The 21,538-nt window shown below is 41.0% G+C and overlaps 1 protein-coding gene across 2 annotated transcripts in view; it reads left to right on the top strand.

Moving 5' to 3' along the window:
* UNC5B (unc-5 netrin receptor B) overlaps nt 1-21,538 on the top strand; it is a 230,559-nt gene that overhangs the window by 163,234 nt on the left and 45,787 nt on the right. For both annotated transcript variants that reach the window (XM_040320490.1, XM_040320488.1), the window contains exon 2: nt 21,149-21,370. In XM_040320490.1, the coding sequence (XP_040176424.1) occupies nt 21,149-21,370 (222 nt within the window). The remainder of the gene's footprint in view (nt 1-21,148; nt 21,371-21,538) is intronic.

The raw sequence follows: 21,538 nt of genomic DNA, 5'->3' as shown, positions 1-21,538 counted from the left end.
TAGCATTTCTAAGTGCTCCTTTTTTACCTCTGTAATTTCTTGGAGGAATTTTAAAAATGAACACTCTCTATGCTTACTAAATTTATCTAGAACCTTTAACAGTATGGAAGTTGTTTCCCCAACAGTTTTGGATTGCAGAGACTTTAGAAGAAACAGGCCTCACCTCTATAGCTATTTCTAAAAAGGTCAGAAGTGCAGAGCTTAGTAACTGTTGTAGAACCCTCCAGCTAAACATGGATTACAAAAATAATTATTGTAAAAAAATATATGATTGCACAAGAAAGAGAAGTTTGAAAACTCACCGCGGGTGAATGTTATGACAAGCTTCAGCACAGCAATAGATCTTTATCCACACCAGTGTATGTAATTATTAGAAAGTTTAGTCACCTCTAGGGGGGAATTGTTCTCCAGACATGAGGGTACACGGGCATGGTACCGTCTGATTGTTTAATCCATCCTGTTGTTCCGTATTACGGTCTTCTTTGAGGAAAAATAAAAGTGTGAGAGTTCTATTCAGTTGTCTTTTTTTTATTTTAATTTTTTTTATTTTTAAAATTGAAACAAATAAGGATCAGGCAGGTTGCCAATCTTTTGAATACACCAGATTGCATTCCAAAGTGTGTGGTGGAAGAATGGAATTTTAGTTTCTTTCTTTTCTTTCTTTTTATTTCCCTGAAATAGTTGGGAAATTTCACCATTTTAGGGACTTGCATTGGAGTGAGTGGTTGTAAACCTCTGACATAATATATGAACAAAGCATATCCCTTTATAGTGTGTACTTGTCTCAATCCAGAACACTAGGGGGTTGATTTACTAAGTGCAAATAGACTGTGCGTTTTGCAAAGTGCAGTTGCTCTAGGGCAGGGATTTTCAATTGGCTAATTACAAATCCCATCATGCCTCTGGGTGTCATGCTTGTGGCTGTCAGAGTCTTGCGATGCCTCATAGGACTTGTAGTTCTGCAACAGATGGAGGTACGCTATTTGCATTTCCCCGCTCTAGGGCTTAGTAAATGATAGAGAGCGCTGCAGACTTCCATCATCCAATCATGTGCAAGTAAAAATTCATTTATTTTATTATACATTGGAATGAGCGATGCACTCATGAAACTGACTCTTACAGTGATACTGACGGCAGTGTGCAGCAGCACAGATGATGCTGACACCTCACCAACACAACACGTCCCCTCCTGTCACAGTGACAGTCTTTTTCCATGCCAGGTGGTCCCGACAGTCCCCTCCAGTCCTGACAGTCCCGCTTTTGGCTTGCTTTACTCCCGTCCAGCTGACCCACACATGAGGCTCTGGCCATTCCACTCGGCTCCCTTGCATTATGACATCATATGACACGCTCAGACACCGCCTCCACCAGACCCCCCGCCGGCACAGCCCAAACATACTGTAGAAGGCACTTTGATGGTCTCAACCGGCCCCGGACCCAAGCTGCATATGCACATTGCCGAGCGTCACAGCCATATTTTTTACTGGCAACCTTTTCCTCTTAGGCCTAGTACACTCGTCCGAGAAGCTCGTCAGGAAAAAACAGTCATTTTCCCCGACGAGATTCTTGGCAAGAAACTCTTGCCGAAGGAGTGTCCTAACTGTCATTTCAAAAGAACCGTGGTTCTCTTGAAAGGAAAGAACGCAGTGACGTCATCGCGTATGACGAGCATGCGCTCGTCACATTCGATGCCGTCGCCGCCATCTTGCTTCACCCTACCTATGCCGTGAAAACCTGCGCATGCTCGAAATTACTTTGACGCATGCGCGGGTTTTCACGGCGACAGGTAAGTACGACACGCTCGGGTTTCTCGTCAGGAAACAGGCCAACAAGAATCTCGACGAGAAAAGAGAGCAGGTTCTCTTTTTTTTCTCGTCGAGTTTCTGGCCAGATTTCCTGACGAGAAACCTGAATGCCTCGTACACATGAACGGGAATCTCGGCAAGAATCAGTTTTCTTGCTGTTTTTTGCAGAGAAACCCGGTCCTGTGTACGAGGCCTAACTAGCATTTACTGGCAGCAGAAAAGTGCCCATTTTTTACTGGCTGCCAGTAACAATACTGGCGGTTGGCAACACTGGTTCCTGTGTGCTGTGTGGTTATATGGAAGGGTTCTTTATTTCAAAAGAAGTAAAAACAGACAATAATATAAAATAAAAGGAACAGTACAAAAATAATTACATAAAAGAAAGGGGAATAAAAAAAGTAAAAAGAGAACATTAAGTTAAAGAAACAACTAACCTACTCTAAATGCACCCCTCTATGTAAAGAAATTATAAATTTAAAAAAAGTCATTATAATTTTTTTTCAAGCAAATCTCAGTAATTTTCTGTGGAGACAAATGTTCACTGCAAAATCAGTTTCCCTCTAACTAGGGATCACGTATCCCTAGTGATATACAGATTTTTCCAATTCTCTTTGGTGAAAACAATATATGGGTTCTCCTTGGAGTCCCATGCACAGAAATTTACATTTAGGTTTCCCTGTGTGGCTACTTGTGTTGCGCGCATCTTGAGAATTTTTATTTACTGTGCTTTTTGCAGAGTTCTGCTGTAACTTTGCCCCATATAGTGAAGGCATGCCCATAAACAGTTTAAGAGCTCAAAGAAGCGGCTCATACAGGCTTTTTAGCTCTTTTAGCGCTTGTTTTTTCTGCATGGAAACTCCCCTCCATGTTGGCCAATGTGTCCATGCATGCTATTGCTTTTTCAGGCGTTATCAGGCATATGCTCCTATAGGCAGAAAAAATCCCGGCAAAACACCCATTTTTGAGAGGAGCTAGTGCCCCAAAGAGCTCAAAGAAGCTCAAAAATGTTCAACAATGTTTGTTCCAGCTTTTTGTTTTGGGTTTGTGAAAAACAAACGCTTATACTCAAAGCTTAAAGAAGCTTAAGGAGCTTGAACAAGCTTGAAGAAGCTCAATAAAAATGTGCACAAGAGCACAAAAAAGCACAAGCTTCTTCAAGCTGAAATACTAGATCAAATGCCTGTAAAATGAGCTTTTTGGTGCTGGGTATAGTTATCAGAGAGCTTTTCAATTCCTTGTAGCATGCTCTTCCACTGTAAGTCAAGTGTTGATAGGTTGTGTTTTAAGGGTTTTTAAGTTTAAATGTAATTGCTTTGTAATTAGAGTTTTCCTTTAATATAGACTGTCCTTGTAGAAAGGGGGGGATGTAGTTTTTCTCAGCGTGGGCAAGGTATGGCAGAACACTCAGCACTAACATAAGTTGGCTGTGTTTCCAGACACCCGGTAATTAGTGGGAAATTCTCGAGTCTATGAGAAAAATTGTAATACTTATCATGTACGGTAATGACTAAATGACTAATGAAAACACTATAATTACTTTGCTGCAGCATGAAGAAAAAGAAAATAACAGTTTTGTGAAGAGATCTTGTCTCAACACATAAATTACTACCTCAGATATTTATCTAGCATGGCCTTGCCATTTACGTTGTACATGTTTCACGCAAACCTAACTCAATGAACCATAATTTACTACGACTCTGTATCTGCACATTGCCCTCTTAACTGGCAGCCCAGAATGTATGTGCATTTAGGTTTTGTATTTTTGCTAGAGAGCTTCAGTTCAGCTGTCCATTTAATATGTCTGTTTTACTATGGCAACTAAGGTTTTCATTCTTTGTGGTTATACACCTATTATTATTATTTTTCTTTTGGCGCGAAAATGTACCTTTTTACCAACTAAGGTTTTCACCTTTTCTGGGAAAAAATACCAGCCTTTTGTTTTTTTTTCAGTAAGCGGACCTTCTTCTAATTCTAGCCCTCTTCTCGCCCACAATTGTTTGTTATTGTAATGCTTTTTGTGGTTTTGTGCTTGGGCATAGCCATGGTGAGAAGGACATTCTGGTTCTTCATGGTGAATTCCCCAATTGTGCAGATGTGCAAAAGAGCTCTGTCCAGCTTTTGTCACATCTGCACAAGCACTAGGGTTTTGCATGTTTAAAGACACTAAAATTGTGGAGGTCCTGCATCTCAGGTTGCCTGTGCATGCATGGGAAAACTCGGTGCGTTTGAAGATGTGCCACTGGTTTCTGGCAGGTCCCAAAGGCCAGGAAGGGCCTTCCGCACACTGTGGTTCCTTCTGCTGACCTCCATCTCACTACAGGACACAGTAGTAACATGGAAGAATTGTCAAGTGAAGCGGTACCTAAAGATGAGCACTCAACGTTTCTGTTTTTGTAGAAGCTTTCGGGGTACAGTTTTTCTTTACCTGAGCGAGATGAGTTGATTGAAAGTATATGTCAAGTCAAAAGGAAAACATGTACATTTCCTTGTGCTCTATCCTTTTAAAGAATCTGCAGGTACAGTACAATACCCATTGACCTACCAAAAATACTCTCATCTGCCCTGTTGTGGGCAGACAACACACAGCATTTTTGTAGACTAAAGCCTCGTACACAGGCAAGAAAACTGCTGGTAGAGCTTTTTGCCGTGAAAACTGTGCGTGTATGTTTTCTCGTTGAGAAAACTGCCAGGAACCCTGACGAGAAAAATAGAGAACCTGCTCTCTATTTTCTTGTTGGGATTCTTGGCAGAGTGTTTCCTGCCGAGAAAACCGTACGTCAATATGCTTACCTGTCCCCAGGTAAACATGTGCACGCTCGATGAGACTTTGAAGCATGCACGGTAGAATACAAGGTTAGTGTGGGGTGTAGCAAGATGGCGGCGACAGCATCGAATGTGACGAGCGCAGGCTCATCATATTTGATGACACCATGCCTTCTTGCCATTTAAAAGAACGGCAGTTCTTTTGAATGGCCGTCTGTATGCACGGCAAGTTTGCCAGGAATCCCGTCAGGAAAACCGACTTTTTTCCTGATGGGATTCCCGGCCGTGTGTACAGGGCTTTAGTGGTGTTAGGCTTGCCCAGTGTTTTTTTTTTTTTTTTATTCCATAAAGATTTTATTAAGAGTAAAAAGGTATGGACAATGTTGCATATACAACCTTAACGTCAACAAACATAACATGTCCTCACAAGAGGATTCACAGCAAAGTGTTCACATGAGGGGGGAACGGTACAGATTAAGCAAGTGAGACAAGTATCATAGAACATTGACATATTCCGTTTAAATTACCTCATCCACATATACTTCGTAGGGAAGGTGCATAGTAAATCGATCTAGAGGCAATATATCTACTTGCAGCCATTCAATAGGCCTCTATGTCCTTCTAAGGACAACAGCTAACCCAAAACCCTTGTCTACTTGTACTACGTCCCCTATTCACTACGTGGATCCTCTCGGTATAAGTGGGATGGGTGAGGGGATCGACTCGGGGACACCCCGTTCGATCCTGCCCAGTGTTTTTTGCTAAACCACCCAAATACTCCCACTCTCATATGTTCATATTATAAAGGATAATCATTTTGGAGTCCAAAATAAGAAGGAGGGCTCTGAAAATCTGACATTTTGACAAGATTAGCAGGTTTTTTTGTTTGCACAAAAATAAAAGAACTAACACAAACCTTCCAATGGTATAAGGGAGTAAATAAGAGACATTCATTGTGGTTATTCACATATACAGTACTTTGTATAGAACCTCACTTCACACATTAGTTAATCAAGACTAAGGCTGATGCTATGTCCTACTGATGTATGGCCACTATACAATCTACTTGTCATGGTTTACTACCTTTTACACAATAGTTGCATTTCCATTTTAATTAAGCCCAACCAGACATTATTATTTTTTAAATGGTTTTGAAAATGTGTAATACAACTCGGCTGTGATTCATCCAGCTGCAATGACACTAAAGGTATGCTTAGATGTCGAAGCTTTAAGTGACTTAAGTGCACGTTATGGTGGTTAAGTTCTTGAGGTTGTATGAATCCGAGCTGAGTGTCCCACTTGTCATCCCTTGTAGGCTTTACTAATATGATATCCTGCTGCTGATGCTGTCTTGCAAAGTTTCTTCATATATAAAATGACTCTTATGCCACGTACACACAATGGACTTTTTCCATTAGATTCTCCCATCGTGTGTAGCCCCATCGGAGTTTTTTCATTGAAAATTCAGATGAATTCCATCGGAGTTTAGATATAGAACATGTTCTATTTTTTTTCCGATGGAATTCCGATGTGATTTGGCCGGGCAAAAGCCCGATCGTGTGTACGAGGCATTAGAGAACCAGTGTATCTTAAAGGACAACATCTGTTACTAGCTTTACCCTAACAAATTTAAGAGAACACCTGAAGGTGTCACGGAAAAAAAAAAAGTGCGTTGGTGTTAATTATGGTGCTAATAGCTCTTTAGTATTTCTTCAAAAATAATCCTGTGTGACTACAATAAACTGCTGGAGCTTCATATCTGTACAGTAAATCTGGTCATTATTTCATTCTCTAACCCAGGGGGCTTCATACTTTCTAAACAAAGGCCTAGTTTACTGTTCTTTAGACTTTACGGGGCCCGGACTGTGGGCATTTGGGAGTAGAAAAGGTCCTGACGTCAGTGGGGAAAAAATAATGCCCCACCATTTGTTTACAGTAGGAGTAATTATGCCCCATCTTTGTTATCAGTGGGAGTTGTGCCACTTGTGCCTCATTGTTGGTGTCACTGGGAGTAATTGTTGTCACTGGGCCCCATTGGTAGAAATTGTGCCCCATTGTTGGTGTCATTGGGAAGAATAGTGCCCCGTCGTTTGTGTAATTTGGAGGAATTGTGTCTATTCTTTGGTGTCAGTGGGGGGGAAATATGTCCTATTGTTGAAATTAGTGGATGAAACTGTGCCCCAAAGGCCAGATAAAAGCAAGGAACAAAGAACACTGTTCTAATTTATACCAAAACAGTTATTAGCAAGAATATCAACGCTGCTCTGATAATCTAATAATGCTATACTGCAGTATCTTGTTTTTTTGGAGGATGAGCCGAGAGGATAATTCGACATTTTACACCCATTTGTTTTTTCCAAAATACAACCACCCTGCTTTTTTTGCCAATATATAACCAATTGTACTGAATCACACAGCAGTAAGTGGGTAATGTATTTGGAATAGCCAATGTTGCTAGAAGTAGTGACTATGCACTGTAAGCTAGAGAGTATCATATAAAATCTGTGGACAGTCTGCCAGAAAGGCCATTTTTCCATCCAGTAATGGAGCTAATGCTTAACCCTGTGGTTGCCAAAGAGGAGGGACTTGGCCAATTAAGAAGGGATAGTAAAGCTAAATCTGTATTTTCTAAAGCTTGGCAAGACCGTAGACGCTTTTCCTGTAAAAGCCGCTTTACTCTTTTCACACAGATAACTAGAATTCACATTGTCTAGGAATTTTATGGGATGGGACATAAATATGTTAAAAATGCATGATTGTCTGTCAGTTCTTGTTATACTGATAATGACATACTGCAGAGGCCGTGGAATGTTTCAAGGAGTATCCGGGGATGGGAAAAATGAAGGGTATGAATCGCCATTGTCTGTTAAGCCGCGGTGCAAAATTATGGCTTAGTGAAGAAGTATACGAGGTAACCTGTGGCACCAACTAACTGCTTGGAATTGAATGTCACAGTAAGTGAAGCGTTGCCTGTCTTCTAAATCTGCAGAGAGGTTTTTCTAAGACTATGGTGTGGTGAGATATCTTTTGATGCTTTTTTTGGAAAAGCTGTGATTTTCTCCCCAGCTCAGCCTGTGTGTGCATATAGTGCATGTGTGATACAAGTCTTGTCTTTTCTCTTCTTCGAAAAGAGAAATCTCAACATTTAGTGACACCAAAACATTAGTGTTTTTTTTCAAAATCTGTGTGCACTTCTCATGTGTGCAAGCACCTATTATCACTCTTCAGCAAACCTTAAAGAGGAACTTAAAGGGGTTGTAAAGGTACAATTTTTTTTTCCTAAATGGCTTCCTTTACCTTAGTACAGTCCTCCTTCACTTACCTCATACTTTGATTTTGCTTTTAAATGTCCTTATTTCTTCTGAGAAATCCTCACTTCCTGTTCTTCTGTCTGTAACTCCACACAGTAATGCAAGGCTTTCTCCCTGGTGTGGAGTGTCGTGCTCGCCCCCTCCCTTGAACTACAGGAGAGTCAGGAAGGGGCGAGCACGACACTCCACACCAGGGAGAAAGCCTTGCATTACTGTGTGGAGTTACAGACAGAAGAACAGGAAGTGAGGATTTCTCAGAAGAAATAAGGACATTTAAAAGCAAAATCGAAGGATGAGGTAAGTGAAGGAGGACTGCACTAAGGTAAAGGAAGCTATTTAGGAAAAAAAATGTACCTTTACGACCCCTTTAACACTTCCCATGTTTTTCTTCCCCCTTTACCTTTATTGTGCTGGATCATCTTCAAAATACATACTCGCGTGCACAGTGAATCTGGTGTTGTCCTTCTGTGATGCTCTTTTTGGGTGACATAGCTCTTGTCCCGCTCCATCATCTTGGTCCTTATCAGCTGACTGTCTTTCAGGTTCAGGCAGGCAAATCCCGATGATCCTGCAGGACCAGTGACACGTTATTCTGGCCTAGGCTAAATGACAGTTTAGACAGGGGAGTAGGGGGTTTAGTAAAAAAAAAAAAAAAAGCTATCATGTGCATGATATGTTTTTGGTGATTCCCTTTTTAATGTTTTCATCCACGCTTCTATAATATCATGGATTGCCACCAGTTCTTGCTTGGCATGGAGGCATCCCTGGAGCGAGAAACATACCCCCCTTTGAGAGCAATTTAATAAGTTTTATCTAAATATTTACTTTTATTTTGTGATGTTAATGATTTGTATATAAAGAAAAAAGTACCCCCCAGTACTATTGGGACTTTAACAAGAACAATCCAAACAATGTTAAAATTTTGTATACATTTTATTTACGATATATATACAACAAGACGTGGATATGTAAGTCATCAAACCGATAAAAACAGAATGAATGAGGGACACCGGGTGTCCCTCCATGATGTGGCTGCTGCCATTGGTTTAACCGCGAACCCCCATGATTGACGACTGTTGCTCTTGGTATGCTATGCTGTATATACTCAATATGTTTTAGATATTAAAAATGTTGTAATGACTTCTAATGTATTCTTCATTGCATGTTTCTGACTGATATGCTGATTTATTATAGAATAGTGTGATCCTTCTGTGATAAGTTCCCTGACGAAAGGACGTGCTCTGTCCTGAAACGTGTTGGGCCTTCTGGATCATCACACGGGAACCTACCACATTCATTCTGTTTTTATTGGTTTGATGACTTGCATACCCATGTCTCGTCGTGTATATATGTCTTAAATAAAATGTATACAAAATTGTAACATTGTTTGGATTGTTACCGTTAAAGTCAACCTGAATATGGCTTGCTTGGATGTCCATATTTTTTTTTGTTAACGATTTGTATTACTCTAGTACAACATGTTATGCTTTTGTCGGACCCTAGTTTTTACTATGATTTTATTTTCTCTGTATGTTGTTTATGACTTGTCTTAGGAAAAAAGTTAAATAAACAGTATTAAAAAAAAAATACAAAAAAAAAATTCCCCTAGCTGCTATACCAAAAATGTTCAGGGCTCTTTGAAACATGTAATGCCATAATAAATTTTGCAAGGGCACAGCACTCTCCGACACAATGGCCAAAAAATTGTGTGAGAGGTGGCAAGCAAGTCCAAACACTAACAGGAAGTGCCAAAGCTTTGCCCTATAGAAAAGACCAGCATTTTCCAAAATGGCAGTTGCGGATACATGCATGTGGCAGAGCTGCTTTAAGTCACATTATACTCTAAAGTTGTGTTCCACGGTTAATATTTTCCAAAAAATCTCTCAAAAAGGAGCCTATGGTTTCTGTTTAGCCTATTCTAATTGGGGTTTAGGAAACATGTGCCGTAAGATGTGCTCTGCATTTTGTCATATAATTTGAAGCAGGACTGGTTCCCAGCACACAGGAACTGCCGCAGCCATCTCACCTTGACACCAATTTGGTGAAACATTCGTCCTCGGCCCAGTTTCTAGGGAAAATCATTATCAAGCTTTTCTAACTAGGCTGCTCTATCATTTTCTGCAGCAGTGGAATAAAAATCCATACTGAAAAAATAGCAACTCTCACACTATTTTATCTAAACAGTTCTTTATTGCCAAGCAAAGTTAGGTGTAATTCAGGGAGGTCGATTTTTCACTGCTTATTTTTATTTATAAAGAGCGGGGGATGAAAAATGGCTCATTTCTGTAGACAGCAGGGCTTATTTATCAAGTTCCTAAAGCGAGGCAGTGTTGAGGGAATCATTTTCTGCAGAACGCTGAAACATTTTAGGAAGTGGTGGGGCCCCATTTAGCATACAGATTTCCTTTTTTAGACTAATGGTCTCATTATCTTATTGTATGCTTCCAGTTGTATTGGTGTACTTTAGGCATATCCTATGTTGGCCTCTTGTACTGCAGTGTGATTGCAGGTAGGACAAATCACAGTAGACAGATTGCATAGCTAACATTGGCACCTATTTTTCTTTTTTATAAATGTTATTTTTTTTAATTAGAACATCTCCTTATCACTGAAATACAGACAGGTCCATAAATATTGGGACATTGACACAATTCTAATCTTTTTGGCTCTATATACCACCACAATGGATTTGAAATGAAACTAACAAGATTGTTGTGTGTACTATGCAGTACAGAAGTTGATGGGTTTGAGGTTTAAGACCTTGCATACTAGACCCTAAAAAGTGCCTTAAGAAAGCACACTTATGACCATGTTAAAGTACTCCTCTGAGCTACTTCCATGAAATTGTGAACACCTCTGTGGCTCAGTATAGACATAAGCCTCGTACACACGACTGTGTTTCTCGGCAAAAACCAGCAAGAAACTTGCTGGGAGATATTTTTTTGCCGAGGAAACCGGTCGTGTGTACATTTTCGTTGAGGAAACTGTTGAGAAACTCGACGAGCCAAAAAGAGAGCAAGTTCTCTATTTTCTCGACGGGAATGGAGAAACTTGCCTTGTCGAGTTCCTCGACAGCCTAACAAGGAACTCGACGAGGAAAACGATGTGTTTCGCCCGTCGAGTTCCTCGGTCGTGTGTATGAGGCTTCACATGTGGTTGGCCAATAATAACTAATGGTATCCAGCACTCATGTATTCCAATATAAGGCAGTAGTGCTAACTACTACAATAATTTCAATGGTAATGTTACGCCCCAATAACCAGCAAATTCTATCTGTCAATATTTCTTAACAGATTGGCACTTGTTTTCAACAGGATTTCTCTTATCCTCCACTTTTATGGCATATCTTCAAAATAGTAAATGCTTAGGAATAGATTTAGCTTGGCCCCAAAACATGGTAAATAAAAGGATAAAAATGATTTATACTTGAAGTGGAACGGGACAGAATCATTGCCAGTTTGGATTTTATTCAGAGTAAAGGCATTGTTTTTCCTGTCGAGCGTCCTCTAAGCAAATTTATTGCCTGAGATCTTTTCAAGTGCAGATAAGCAGTTTTTTGCCTGACTTTATTATAAAGATGATTTCATAAATTTGCATTCTTGTGACTCTCAAGTTCTCCCAACAGATGGAATTAATTAAAGTAAAATAGAAAGAAAAAAATAGATAAAACACACTGTGCTTGATGACCCTGCAAGAGCTGTTTTACTATGGGATCTGTGCTTGTTTTTCAGCGAGGTACCAGAAAGAGAACTGTTTTATCTAGAGTTTGATGAGCCTCCTACTTTAATGTCACAAGGAGCGCAGATTTGTGTTTTGTCTTTTTATCCAGTGTGATATTGAGTCCCTCTTCAAGTTATCCTGTTTGCACTCTGGACAGCGTCTCCTTGCTGCCAGCCCTAATTAATCTGTTGGGCTGTGGACAGCCAGGCGATGAGTGCATTCAAGTTCAGCTCTGCCAGTTGCCAACAATCCATCAGTGGCGGGACTACTGCCATACTAGCCCACTCAGTGTTCATATGGTCCAGGGCTAAGGAGGGCTTAGAACAAACACTGGCATGCTCAATGCATTATAAGCCCTCACCATGCCCACATCAAAACTTCGCTATGACCTGGTTCAGGCAGCCGATGTGTACTAATTTTGATACCTACTACTGATCTGTAATGAGAAAGGTACAGTCTCTGATAAAAACAGGTGGTATATACTGATTCAAGTGGTATTTTTTAATGGGACAAAGCTTTGCATTGCGCATCTCTTCTAGAAGGCATTTTTCTGTTGGGTGGGCAGCAATGCCCTTTTGTACCTTAGCTTCAATGTATGCAAATTTTGGATGTTGCCAGCTTGCTTGTAAATATACAAATGAATGACATTGTGTTAAAACCATATTCTTACATGTGGAAGTGTTTGTAAAGTCAAAACGCTCTTTTTAGTGAATATAATAAAGAAGGGTTAGACCTTCTATTTGTTTTTTATTGCTGTCTTAGCCCGCTGGATAGATTTAGGCCGGCCATACATGGTGCAAATTTGCACGATTTCCCCATCAACACAGCCCTCCAGCCTGCCTATTAATGGTTTGAATTGCATATGGCCGTCCTAACCTTCACTACTTGTCCTGATGGCCATTGGGTAATAAAAAAGTGAGGGGAAATTAAAAAATCTGGAGTTGTCATAGGAACCAGACAGGGAAGAGAACTACTCACTTTGGAGAAACACTGTTCCAAATTGTATTTTTTTTACTTGCTATAGCAGGGAGCTATTGGAAATACATTGAAATACATGTAACAAACTTGTTTACGATGGGGGTTGAGAACAAAACAGCCCTGCGGGAGGGTTTCCCCCATCAACACTGAGTGTGTTAATGGGGAATCAAGCTGAAGAAAATTGCAACATCTATGGCCTGCCTTAGTCTTATTACATCTTATGAGACCTGCTTGCAGCACACAAGCAGACATTCCAGAGAATGAACCCCATCTTAAGGTTTGGGCAAAACTTTAGGTGGGGGGCATCACTTTTTAACCAATAAAGTCATGCATACAGTGTCAACAATGTTATAACATAAGGGTTCATGCACATGAACTCAAGGGGCCGTACAGTGTGTATGAGCATCTAGAACCGCCGTAAAAACTTCTCCAGGACCCGCAGCTGCTACATACAACTTGCATACATAGACAGCAATTACAAGATGTAGCTGTACATGGGCATGTGGTGGTATTTCCATAAAAAAGAATTGTATGCCCTAAACACAGACTGTATTTGTATGAGGCAAGAGCCACTGGTGCATAGAGCCACATCATGTAATTGCTGTCTATGGACGGCTGTCTGTAGCAGCTGTGGTTCCCGGGGTAATTTTCGGGGGGTTCTGAATGCTCATGCTTGCTGTACCCCCTTGTGGCTATGAGCATGAGCCATTTTAGAGCTATTCAAATAATCATTGCTGAGCACTGTTTAAAACACCACCACGACTAACTGTTGTAATGACAGGACTGTTTTAACATTGCGCTTTGGATTTACATGGGTAAAACTAAAGCTTACATTTAAAGCAAGCCTGTCACATAAAAGCTGAAATCAAAACTTAAAAGCAGGCGCAAAGAAGTACCTGAACTTACCTAAAGCCCCATACACACGGTCGGACTTTTGGCCAACCAACTTCAAAATCTGCAACTTTTCGAATTTGTCCGACCGTGTGTACGCTCCATCGGACCAACTTTTTCGGGTTTCATCCGACAAAAAGTTGGGTCTGCAAACGGACCAACTTTTCGGCAACAAAAGTCCGATGGTTCCTTGTCTGACCGTGTGTACAGCAATCCAACCAACTTTTGGACAAAGTGCAAATACGCATTCTCAGAACCAATGTTAAAAGCAACAAACAGCGGAAGTTAACCAAAGGGTGGCAGTAAAGAGCAGAAAAGAGCAAAAAAAACACATGATGTTAGGAAAGTTTGAGAAAAGTTTGCAGAAAAGTCTGACTGTGTGTATGCTATGGGTGTGGCCGGACAAATCAATTAGGAAAAAAATCCAAGGGAAATTTTGTTGGATGTCTAACCGTGTGTATGAGCCTTTAGTCTGCATGAACACTCAGAGAGCCTCAAAACTAAAGGTCTCCTTTGCAGATGGCACGTCCTCCCCTATATTCTTTAAAACATTTGCAGTCAGCCTTGCCATCCAGCACTGCAGACAGGGTGGGCCGGTAATTCTATTTCTTAGCTGGAAATCAGCAGTGGCATATTGCGTGCCATGCGTTATGGGACTTCGGGGGCAGGCAGGAAGATAAATGTATGTACAGACGGCTCTTGCATTTGGTCAGCTTCAATACTTTTTTTTTTTCATGCAACAAGTTTACTTTAAAGTACTTAGCCTCGCTGATGGTTCTTAAAATGAAAAATGATATCTATACATATCTGTCTCTATTGATTTATCCATTAACTTACTGGAGTGTATGCCATTTTCATTAGTGCTAATTAAAGACCTACAATTACAATCTAATAGTTTTGACAGTGTTTTGCATTGTGACTACAAAAGCAGTGTTTAAATAAACCCCACAGTGTCTCAAAGGCAATGCAGCCCCTTCACCGGGCCTAAATAGGTTTTCATATGCATTGCTACCATCTGTTTAGAAGTCCCTGGGTACTTAAATCAGGGAAACAAATTAACTGTGTATGCGAGGGAAAAACATACTTAAATGTCCATTGGCTAACAACTGTTTATTCTCAGTGTATTCCTTTAGGCTAAATAGGAGAACCACAGATACTGGTAGCAGTAGATTTCTCATTTTGGATGACAACATTGGGCATCAGTGGTAAATCCAAGCTAAACAATGGGGCAGGAATCTGTTTTTGTTTTTGGTTCATATTTTTATCAGGTTTTTAAAAAATGTCTGTCATAACAGTGCTGCTCCTTGTGGTTTGGGAAGGGTTAGTTGGCACAGAGAATTCTTACCTAGGCAGACTGAGGTGCTTGTCTTATATAGAGGAGATAGGATTGTCCTATTTCTCCAGGATTAGTAAATCTTGGATTGGGTCCTGGAGCCTGGAGACGTTGTAGAGTGTTGGGTGGGATGAAGCCCTCCTACTTTGTATCCACATTTTGCCCACAACCAATAATTCTGGTGGTGCTGATGTGCAGGGCCCTTTTCCCAGATAGCAAGCAATAGTGCTGCAAGTTTGAAAATGACTTGCTAAGCTATTGTTAGACTTGCCAGGCTTCACAAGTTTGTTGCACAATTACAGCAAGTCTGCATTGCATGACTCCAGATCAATTTGCTTTGCAAACATTCAGCAAGTATTTTGCAAATTCTGGGTCAGTTATGTTGTGCAATAGTCATCCCGCCACAGGGGTCACTGTGGCTGAATTTTAATGCTGAAGACTTGCAGAGATCTTGCTGTAGACTCAAAACTGCAACTTTGCTCTTGCTAGAGACTTGCCAGTCAAATTTTCTACAAATTGGAAAAGTGTCAACTTAAAGTGCTCTGCAAGTGTACAACTTGTCAGTGAAAATGTGCAGCAAGTTTACAGACTTACAATTCAACACGGTCACAAATTTGTGGCAAGTAATCCATGCTATTTGGGTTAGTATGGGTACTGACTACTGTTCAAGGCTTCCCTCCCCCAGGAGTATTTCTGGTTACAAGGAAGCAACAAGTGTGTACACACAGTAGAGGTACGTTTGCCTGTGTATTGACCAGGCCGACGTCTGAGTTTTGTTTGGCATGGAACCAGACACATAGCATGAATATACCTAGACAGCCAGGAGGCTGAAAGGGTTCCTGTTTGGTGTGATGCTGAAAAAAAAACTACAGGAGACACCCTGATGTATAGAGAGTTTTCATTTTTAATAAAATGGACAAAGAAATGGTAAACAAAGCTAGTGACTGGACTAATTCCTTTTATTGGCTATCCTTGAGCTTAATCCTTGTCAACCAAATTATCCAGGCTCCTTGACCTAGTGTCATGTGGACAGGGAGAAAGCTTAGATCTTCCGAATGTATTCACAGACAGCAGTAAAAACTCATCAGTGGTCCTAACCCCTTCCTGTTCTGTCCAAAAGAAAGAAAAAAAATTGCTGGGGAAGCTTGTGCAGGGTGAAGGAGCAACATGTTTCAGTTCTTGTTGGGGTTTGCCCTAGGGCAGAGGTCTCCAAACTGCAGCCCGAGGGCCAGATGTGGCCCTTTGCTAGCCTTTATCCGGCCCTTGGGGCACAATTCCTCCCACTGACATGAGGCACTATTCCTCCCACTGACATGAGGCACTATTCCTCCCATTGACACCAACAATGGGGCACTATATTATCCACTGCTACCAATGATGGGATACTATTCCTCCTACTAATAGGGGGAATACTCCTCTTCCTATTGACCACCAACCCTGAGGCCATATATGTTCTCACTGATGCCGGGCCTGTGACTTTTTCTTCCCTTGCTGGCCCCAATTCGGCCCTCCTAAAGTCTGAAGGGCAATAAAGTGGCCCTTTGTTTGAAAAGTTTGGAGACCCCTGCCCTAGGGAATGTAGTAGAAATATGCATGGCTCAGATGTACGAGGTGCCTGACTTGGCAAAAAAAAGTGGAAGACTTCAAGAAAGTTCTGTACGCTAAAAAGAGACCCCCGAACAACAAGTTTTAGGCCTGGTTCGTGCCTGGGGGCTGGTGAGTGTCTGTTTTAGGTGGAAATCTGGTCCAAATTTGTGCCTGAATTTGCACCTGAATCGAACCCAAGCACGCACAGGACCCTTTTTAGTCTGGACTGCGCCGATCCGGACATGTGTAAACCAGTTCCATTGTGAGCTGGACACACTTGCCTGTGTGAATTAGATGCAAGGAAACCCACTTCCAATTTGCATATGTGTAAACCCAATGAGCTTTAGTATGGGCATTAGACAGGCGTTTTACAAGCATTAATGAAGAGTTAAAAATGCTCCCTAAACGCAGTTTTGAAGAATTTGATGAGCGTTAAAACTGCTCCACAAATGCCTATTCCATTACAGTAAAGGAACTAATCCCAATGCCGTGCAACTGCATGCCAGAGCATTTGCAAAACATTAACGTAGACTTGAATAGGAGGCGTTGAAAGGCTTCAAATTTTGACGTGCCGCTAACGCACTATGTGCTGTCTATTGTATCTTGTGCATAGAAATATGAGGGGCCTTTTTAACACTTCTCAATCGCCTGCTCTTAATGCCAGTGCTGCATCCTGGCCAGGAATTCCTGTGTCTCTGGTCTACATCTCTAGATATCTGTAGGCTCCTTTGGGCGAATGACATTGAGAATATACACAATCGTAAACTATATCATTGAATTTTGACATTCTTTCCAGCAGAAATGCCTTTTGTGGGTCTTCCTACCCCTTGCCCCAGCAGAGTGCATATTGCAGTTGACTCTGTGATGGGAAAACTGGATAAACGTTAGAATTTAATTTCAATAACTATTACTATATAAAAAATAAAAATTCACTGGAGTTTGACTTTAAATCTTGAAAATAGTATTACTTTAATTTGTATAATGGCTTCTAATTTAGTCTGTAACTTTGAAAAGAATAGAGTCAGTTTTGAAACCAGAATTTTTTATAATCACAGTTTACAGAGTGAAGTAATTAAATTGTTACAATTTTATTGCCAGGTATTGAGAAAATCTTGGCACATTTGTAATTTAAAGTTTCAGAAATGGGTACCTGTGTTGTACCTACCTTTGATTAAAATGTCCCGCTGTGGGTAACCTTCTATTCCAAACTCGCCCACGTACATGTCAGGGACAGTGGGATACTCTGCACTCCCTTGTTACTTTAGGATTGCGTACAATTGAGAGGCTGCTGGGAAAATTACAGTCTTAAAATGAAGTCAGGTTGAATATTCTCTGGCAGTCAATGGTAGGGTGATATGGTGACAGCAAGTGAAAGAAAGACATAGATAGATGAAGAAATTAGCCTGGAGTTTAATTCATGATTTCCAAAAGAGCAGTTAATGGATTATGACAAATGTCCTGCCGCTTTCTCTTAGTGCCGTGTAAAAACTGGAAATGAAAAGTCAGTTTTCCCTAAATGGATTTTAAACGAGCCAGCAAGCGTCTCCGCTCTCATCCTTTTTGATTCTTTAAAGTAAAAATTTTCCTTTTTTTTCCCTGTTCATTGTAAACAGGAACAAACAATGCTCAAGTACCATTATTATTTTCCATTTTATGTGATTTAGATGGTCTAATGATGCCTCAATTTTCTCCCTCAATGAAACAAAAAGAAAAATATCCTTTATTTATGAGATCTATGTTTTATTTGAACTGTATTTTTAGTGGAACTGATTTCATTTTATTACTATATTTTTTTTTTGCACTGAGTGACCAAACATGAACTGAAATGCAATCAAATAATTTTGTAAGGGGTTGAGGGTAATGAGGTGCGATTAAATGTAAATAGAAAATGGCAACATAGCAAAGCCCTGTACACACGGCCGGGAATCCCGTTAGGAAAAAAAAAAGGTTGGTTTTCCTGACGGGATTCCTGTCGAGCTTGCCTTGCAAAGCCGTGTATACAAACTGGCACTCAAAAGAACCGTCGTTCTTTTGAATTACAAGAACGCGGTGACGTCATTGACTACGACGAGCCGGTGTCTCGTCACATTCGATGCCGTCACCGCCACCTTGCTACACCCCACACTAACCTTGTATGCTACCACGCATGCGTCTAAGTGTTATCGAGCATGCACGGTTTTTCACAGCATACAGACGACCGGTTTTCTCGGCAGGAAACACTCTGCCCGGGAAGCCCAATGTGAAAATAGAGAGCAGGGTTTCTCTATTTTCCCATCGGGATTCCCGTCTGTTTTTCTGATGGGAAAACTGCTAGGGAGGCGTGTGTACGAGGCTTTAAAGGAGAAGTATGGACAAAGCTCTTTTGGCCATACTTCTCCTGTGGGTACTTACTTCTGCACTCCTATTACCCAGATTCAGATTAGCCCGCTGTCAGCTGACATCAGAGCCGGTCCATGCTCTGCAGGGAGTCCGACAATTTTGCAGTTGAAAGCCTGAGCTAGCTGCTTCCTGCCCCATGCTCAGTTTGGTGTTCCAGCGAGCACTGGAGGGGCAGAGCAGAGAGCAGTGACTTAGTCACCACTCTGTACTCAGAGCAGACCCGAAAACTGAGCAGTCAGTGGTCTTTCATTGCTCAGTCCTTGGTGTAGAGCCAGCTGGGAACACATGCAACATCTAATCGACCTAGGTGAATATGTAGGTTTATTTGATTTAAAATTCCACAATTTTTTTTTAATCAGTTTATTATAAACTTTAGAATGTTTGTTTTACTTGCTGGATTTGGTGCAGAGACACTCTGGAAATCTTCAGATGCCAATGAGCTGCACTGGCATTATTTGGGTCTGCTTCTTTTAAAGGCTATATCCTAGGGAAAGAAAAAAAATCCCCACCTTCCAGGATTAGATGCTCATTTAGGTCTAGGGTACCAGAAAAGGCAGTTATGTTTACCCAATTCCCCTTTTCCCCCCGCAATATTTTCTTCCCCCCTACACTCTGGGGGAATTCCACCACCTGTTGTCCTCATCGCCAGTGCACAGCTATGGGTCCTGCATTGTACTTGATGACATCATAGAACTTGGGACCTCCAGAACATATGGGAAAAGAGCCTGCGGTACCTTAGAATTAAGCATTAACCCTTGCCATTCAAGAACAGCCCCACTGCAAGGGAGGATTTTTGTTTTCTCCGGAGTTCAGCTTTAAGAAAAAATGGGCTACCTCCTACCTCCAGGCATACCTATCCTCAATTTAATAATTGCTATATATGTCCTAAGTTGGGAGTCCTCTATCAGAATAGAGTTAGGGACCACACTTCACAAAGGGGCCCTGACAAAACAGCATGGTTTTTACATATATTTGCAAAAGTATGCTTACACCTCAAAAACAAACAATTTTAATGTAAATTGTTGACATTTTGGTATTGTAGTATTCTCTGCATACCTTTATGCCGTTTAGGGATCATTCACACTGACACAAGTTCACCCCTCTAAAAGGTGATCCACTGTGGAGGTGCTTGAGCACCTTATGGCATTTTAATCAGTGGCTGAGGTCAGAGAGCAATCAACCTGCTCAGAAAACTTGTCTAGAGCCAGGACTGTAAAGCTGGCTATACATGGCTCAGTTTTTTTTTATTCAACCAGCGAGTTGAACAAAAAAACACGCCCAATTCCGCCATTTACACATTTGATGTAAATGGAGGAATCCTCCCCTCTAGGCTTCAAAAATAGTGGTCAGCCATGTGGACATGACACCTTTGCCGTCAGGCCAGACCACTGCATAAAGTTCTATAGAGCTGATATTTCAGGTCTGTGAGAATTCCAGATAGTGGTCATTTGGCTAGGTCTTGGGCCACCCTTAAACATGAGATTGTCATCTGATGAACTCAAATCTATAGATGGTTTTGAAAAAACTTTTGTAAGTCGTTTTCTGGTTGCTTTGGCTTATTTCTGTTGTTTTTCTTTTATTAAACCTTGAGTATTGGCTGGCCATTGTATGAAAATGCTCTAACTGGGGATATTAAAAGCTTTTTGCAGTGAATGATTAGGATATGGTCTTGTTCAGTGATAGGCACAGAATTGGGAACCTCCGTGGTCACAAATATTGAAGAGAATCCTCATCCATAATTATGGTGGTTTTGATGGAGTTATGCCGCGTACACAATATCTGAAATTCCGAAAAGAAAAGTCTGATGTGAGCTTTTGGTCGGAAATTCCGACCGTGTTTAGGCTCCATCGGAATTTTTCTGTCGGAATTTCCGCCAAGGAAAATTTGAGAGCTGGTTCTCAAATTTTCAGATGGGAAAAGTTCTTGTCGGAAATTCTGATCGTCTGAATGTCAAGACCCCATTCACACCTGAGCGTTTTGTAGCTTGAAGCCTGAAGCTACAAAACGCTGGAGGGGAAAAAAATCTATTATTCTCTATGGAGATGGTTCACATCTCCACTTCAAAACGCCTGAAGCCAGAAGCTCTAAAACGCCTGAAGCTCAAACAAGTTCTGGGACTTTTTTTTAGGCAGATTTGTACGTTTTTCTGCTTTTTACATTGGTAACCTTTTGACCTGTACAAAATCGCGGCAAAAACGCAGTAAAAAAAAAGTCGCAAAATTTGCGCCACTTTCTGCACGAAAACGCTATGCTCAGGTGTGAATGGGGCCTAAGTAAACCGGTGACAACCATTAATAGAATTTGCTAGTAGTTTGTGATAGTAATGATAAATCTTGACATTTTCGTATTTTGTTCTTACCTGTGGTTTCTTTCCTTTGCAGGAGTGGAGTACAGTGATGTTCTACCGGACTCCTTCCCTTCAGCTCCAGCAGAATCGCTACCGCATTTCCTCTTGGAACCAGAAGATGCCTACATAGTAAAAAACAAGCCAGTAGAGCTTGTGTGCAAAGCTAACCCAGCCATACAGATCTACTTTAAATGCAACGGGGAGTGGGTCAATCAGAACGATCACATTACTAAGGAGAGGGTGGATGATCTAACTGGTGAGTATGTTCTGTTTTCCCAAGTAAACATTCTAAATAGCAGCTAAAAAACTGAATTGTTAGCCGAACATTCCTTTTTACTGCAAGTCCAGGCCCTTTAGCTGCCTGACCCCCTTTGTACTCCCTAAAATGCCCATGCCCCTACTCGCCTGCTTTAAAAGTTGGTCA

Source organism: Rana temporaria, chromosome 8, assembly GCF_905171775.1.
Source record: "Rana temporaria chromosome 8, aRanTem1.1, whole genome shotgun sequence".
Taxonomy (NCBI): Eukaryota; Metazoa; Chordata; class Amphibia; order Anura; family Ranidae; genus Rana; species Rana temporaria.
This window is presented reverse-complemented; position numbering and strand designations above follow the sequence as displayed.